Below are 3,659 nucleotides of genomic sequence, written 5' to 3'. Positions count from 1 at the left end.
CCGATTTCTTAGCTAGAAGCTCCAAAACCATAACATATCTAAACGGGTCCGAAAAGTAAAAAGATGAGAAGCAAATAAATTGAAAGATGGAAGAGGATTGAATTGTTTTCCAGAAAGAGAAAGGGTCCATTCAAACCGAGACAAGGACCGGAAGAGAAGCATCAGGAGCACCCCGGGGTAGAGATATACAAATATGGGCATGTGCAAGGGCTGCTGTCCAAAACCGCCACATGATAAAGCTGGGGAGCCAGCCGGAAGCAAAATGGAAACGAAACCTGCCCTCCCTCCCCTCCCCCTTCTTCCTCCCCTCGTCTACCGGGATCCTCCATCCCTTGTTCATCCCCATCCCCATCTCCCCTCGCTTCCCCAGCGCATTTCCAATTCCCAGGTGACAAGCCATCTTCGCCATCGTTAGCTACCCGACATGTAAGCCACTGAGACGAGTAGGAGCTGTAGCAGTAATTGACCGCTGGAAACTCGGTGAGCACCACCGGTACTTGTAACTCGGTAGGACTAGAGTCTCTCTGGACTGGACTTACTGCTCGCCCACCTAGCGGAGCGGGGTGGACTCCTGTCGCCATGCAGTCCGGCTACGGCAGCGTCTCCGAGTTCCAGCAATTCATCATGGATGGCGGCTTCGTCATGTCCGCGCCGCCGCCGCAGCAGCCGCCCCAGCCTCCTGCTGCAGCCGCGGGGCAGGAGCTGGTCGGGCCCTTCAGGTACCAGCCGCTGCACCACCACGCCCTGCCACCGCAGCACCACCACCACGCGCCGCCCATGCCGCCCCACTTCGCGCACTTCGCCGGCGGCGGCATACCCTTCACGCAGCAGCTCCTGCACCAGACCACCGCCGCAGGGCACCACCACCACCACCTCCAGCTCTTCCACGAGCAGCAGCACCACCACCAGCACAAGCCCCAGCCCCCACCGCCGCAACAGCAGCACCAGCACCAGCCGCCGTCGGTGCCGGCAAGGTGGGCCCCGCAACACCACCACCACCACCTCGGCTTCGACGTCGAGGCCACCGTGCCGGAGAGCTCCGGACCCATCAACGGGAGCGCGGCCTCGGGTGGCGCCGCCCCTCCGGGCGTTCCCCCTTTCTTGGCCGCCGCCATGAACTTCAAGCTGGCGGTCGACGCCGGCGGCGGCAGCGGCGCCACAGGAGGCACGGACGACGCCCTCAACGACGGAGGCGGCGGCGGGGGAAGCGGCATGATGCTTCACGTCGGGGGCGGCGGCGGCGACGACGAGGCGGCCACCGAGAGCCGGCTCCGCCGGTGGCCCGGGGACGAAGAGACCTCCATCAAAGAACCCACCTGGTACTTACTGCATCTCCAAATCTCGCAATCGAAACGAATTCTTCGCCGAATCCATGGCGGAAATGAGAAAAAAAGATTAAATCTTATTTTGTTGCTCCGCTTCGGATGCTCGCGAGGAGGGAGCAGAGGACGAGCAGTAATAGTGGCATGATTGAGAAAGAGGGGGAAAAGAACACACACACACACACCTGATGCTGATGCTGATGGCGATTCCTCCCCTCCTCAAACAAACACACACACTCTCACTCGAGCACCTACTTTTTGGCTCCCATTCCTCTCTCCCCCTTTTCTACGATGATTACCTCACTGAAAAGGATGCCATGGAGAAAAGGGCGCAACTTGTTCTTGCATGCAACAATTCTAGCCATGAAAACATCGCACCTTGCTCTTGCAATTCTTTCTTGCCAATCACAGATTCTTGTTTGTGTTGTGACATGTGTTCTTCTTGGTTGCCGCTCTCACTGGATGTGATTCTGCAGGCGGCCGCTCGACATCGACTACTTACACAGCACAAGCAGCAGCAAGAGGGCGGGCAAGGAGAAGGTAGCCACGCCGGAATCCCCCGCGCCGGCAGCTGCGGCCAATTATTTCAAGAAGGGAGACGACAATGTGGCCGCAGCCGCCGCCGCGGTGTCCGCGGCCGGGGGCAACTACAAGCTGTTCAGCGAGCTGGAGGCCATCTACAAGCCGGGGAGCGGTGGCACGGGCGGCGCCCAGACGGGCTCTGGCTCCGGCCTCACCGGCGACGACAATGCCATTCTGGAGCCGGTTGTGCCCGACCTCCCGGGCGCGGCGGCCGCGGACGCGCCGCAGCTCAACACATCAGATACGTCGGCCGGGGAGGACGCTGCGGCAGTGGTGCAGCCGCAGCCGTCAGCGGACGCGGCGCGGCGCAAGCGGAAACGGCGGCGGCAGGAGCAGCTGAGCACGTCCGCGTCCTTCTTCGAGCGCCTGGTGCAGCGGCTGATGGAGCACCAGGAGAGCCTCCACCGCCAGTTTCTGGACGCCATGGAGCGCCGCGAGCGGGAGCGCGCCGCGCGCGACGAGGCGTGGCGCCGGCAGGAGGCCGACAAGTTCGCACGCGAGGCCGCTGCGCGCGCGCAGGACCGCGCCAGTGCTGCCGCCCGCGAGGCCGCCATCATCTCCTACCTCGAGAAGATCTCCGGCGATTCCATCACCCTCCCGCCGCCCGCCGAAGACATCAACCAGGACGCCGCGGCCGGCGTCGGCAAGGAGCTCGTGCCCTACGAAGGTGGTGACACGGCGCCCGGCGGCGGTGGCGCGCTGCATTTCAGCACGTCGCGGTGGCCGAAGCACGAGGTGGAGGCGCTGATCCGGGTGCGCACGGGGCTGGAGGGACGGTTCCAGGAGCCTGGGCTGAAGGGTCCGCTGTGGGAGGAGGTGAGCGCGCGCATGGCGGCGGCGGGGTACGGGCGCAGCGCGAAGCGGTGCAAGGAGAAGTGGGAGAACATCAACAAATACTTCCGCAAGGCGAAGGAGAGCGGCAAGAAGCGGCCGGCGCAAGCCAAGACGTGCCCCTACTTCGACGAGCTGGACCGCCTGTACTCCCGCTCAGGCTCTGGTGGCGTTCAGTCCTCCACGGCCGCCGACGCCAATGCCGGCGCGGGCGACGACGCCAAGGCGAGCTCCGAGCTGCTGGACGCGGTGGTCAAGTACCCCGACGTGCACTACGGCCCCCCGGGTTTCGTGTTCGACAGGGAGCAGAGTGAGGCCTGCGGCGGTGGCAATGAAGGCCAGGAGGACGCCGGCGACGACGGGAAAGAGGATGGCGGCGGAGAGGAGGACGGCATTGACAAGGGGAGAGCCGGCGATGATCAGGACGACGAAGTGGAGAGCCATGGCCACGATGATCACTAGCTCGATCTAACTCGGGTAGCTGCATGCATGATGCGATGCGAGCTGGGCGCCGACGTAGAGCGAGTTGAACGAGTATTTGTTGTTTGCTTAATCTGTTTGCTCTTTCTTGTTAGCTATATATTACTTCACCTTCACTTCTCTTTACTTGTTGCTAGTATCACTACTTCTCTACTCTAATTATATATGATCTATCATCCACAAGAGATTAGTTTAATCAATTTATTAATTACTGTATGGGTTGATCATCACAGATCCTCTTGTTTTTCTAATGGTCTTTTGAGTCAATGCCAGAAGATGTATCGGCAGATATCTGTGACAATTGTTCACGAGTACTTAGTTTCTCTAGTCGCAGTTTCACTCACAACTAAAAAAAGCCTGCAAATAGTTGTCGATTTTTGACTGGTCTGCGGTTCTCAATATCATGCGTCTATCATAGCATTTCAGGTATATATATACTGTATT

At 60.3% G+C, this 3,659-nt stretch overlaps 1 protein-coding gene across 1 annotated transcript; it reads left to right on the top strand.

The window, feature by feature from the left end:
- The first annotated feature begins 223 nt into the window (after positions 1 to 223).
- Positions 224 to 3,445, top strand: LOC133918182 (trihelix transcription factor GTL1-like). Its single transcript, XM_062361924.1, has 2 exons — positions 224 to 1,319; positions 1,799 to 3,445. The coding sequence occupies exons 1-2, from the start codon at positions 580 to 582 to the stop codon at positions 3,195 to 3,197; spliced, it is 2,139 nt and encodes a 712-aa protein (XP_062217908.1). The 5' UTR covers positions 224 to 579; the 3' UTR covers positions 3,198 to 3,445.
- Positions 3,446 to 3,659: the final 214 nt, after the last annotated feature.

This window comes from Phragmites australis, chromosome 5, assembly GCF_958298935.1.
Source record: "Phragmites australis chromosome 5, lpPhrAust1.1, whole genome shotgun sequence".
Lineage (NCBI taxonomy): Eukaryota > Viridiplantae > Streptophyta > Magnoliopsida > Poales > Poaceae > Phragmites > Phragmites australis.
The sequence above is the reverse complement of the archived record's forward strand: the minus strand, read 5'-3'. Positions and strand labels throughout refer to the sequence as shown.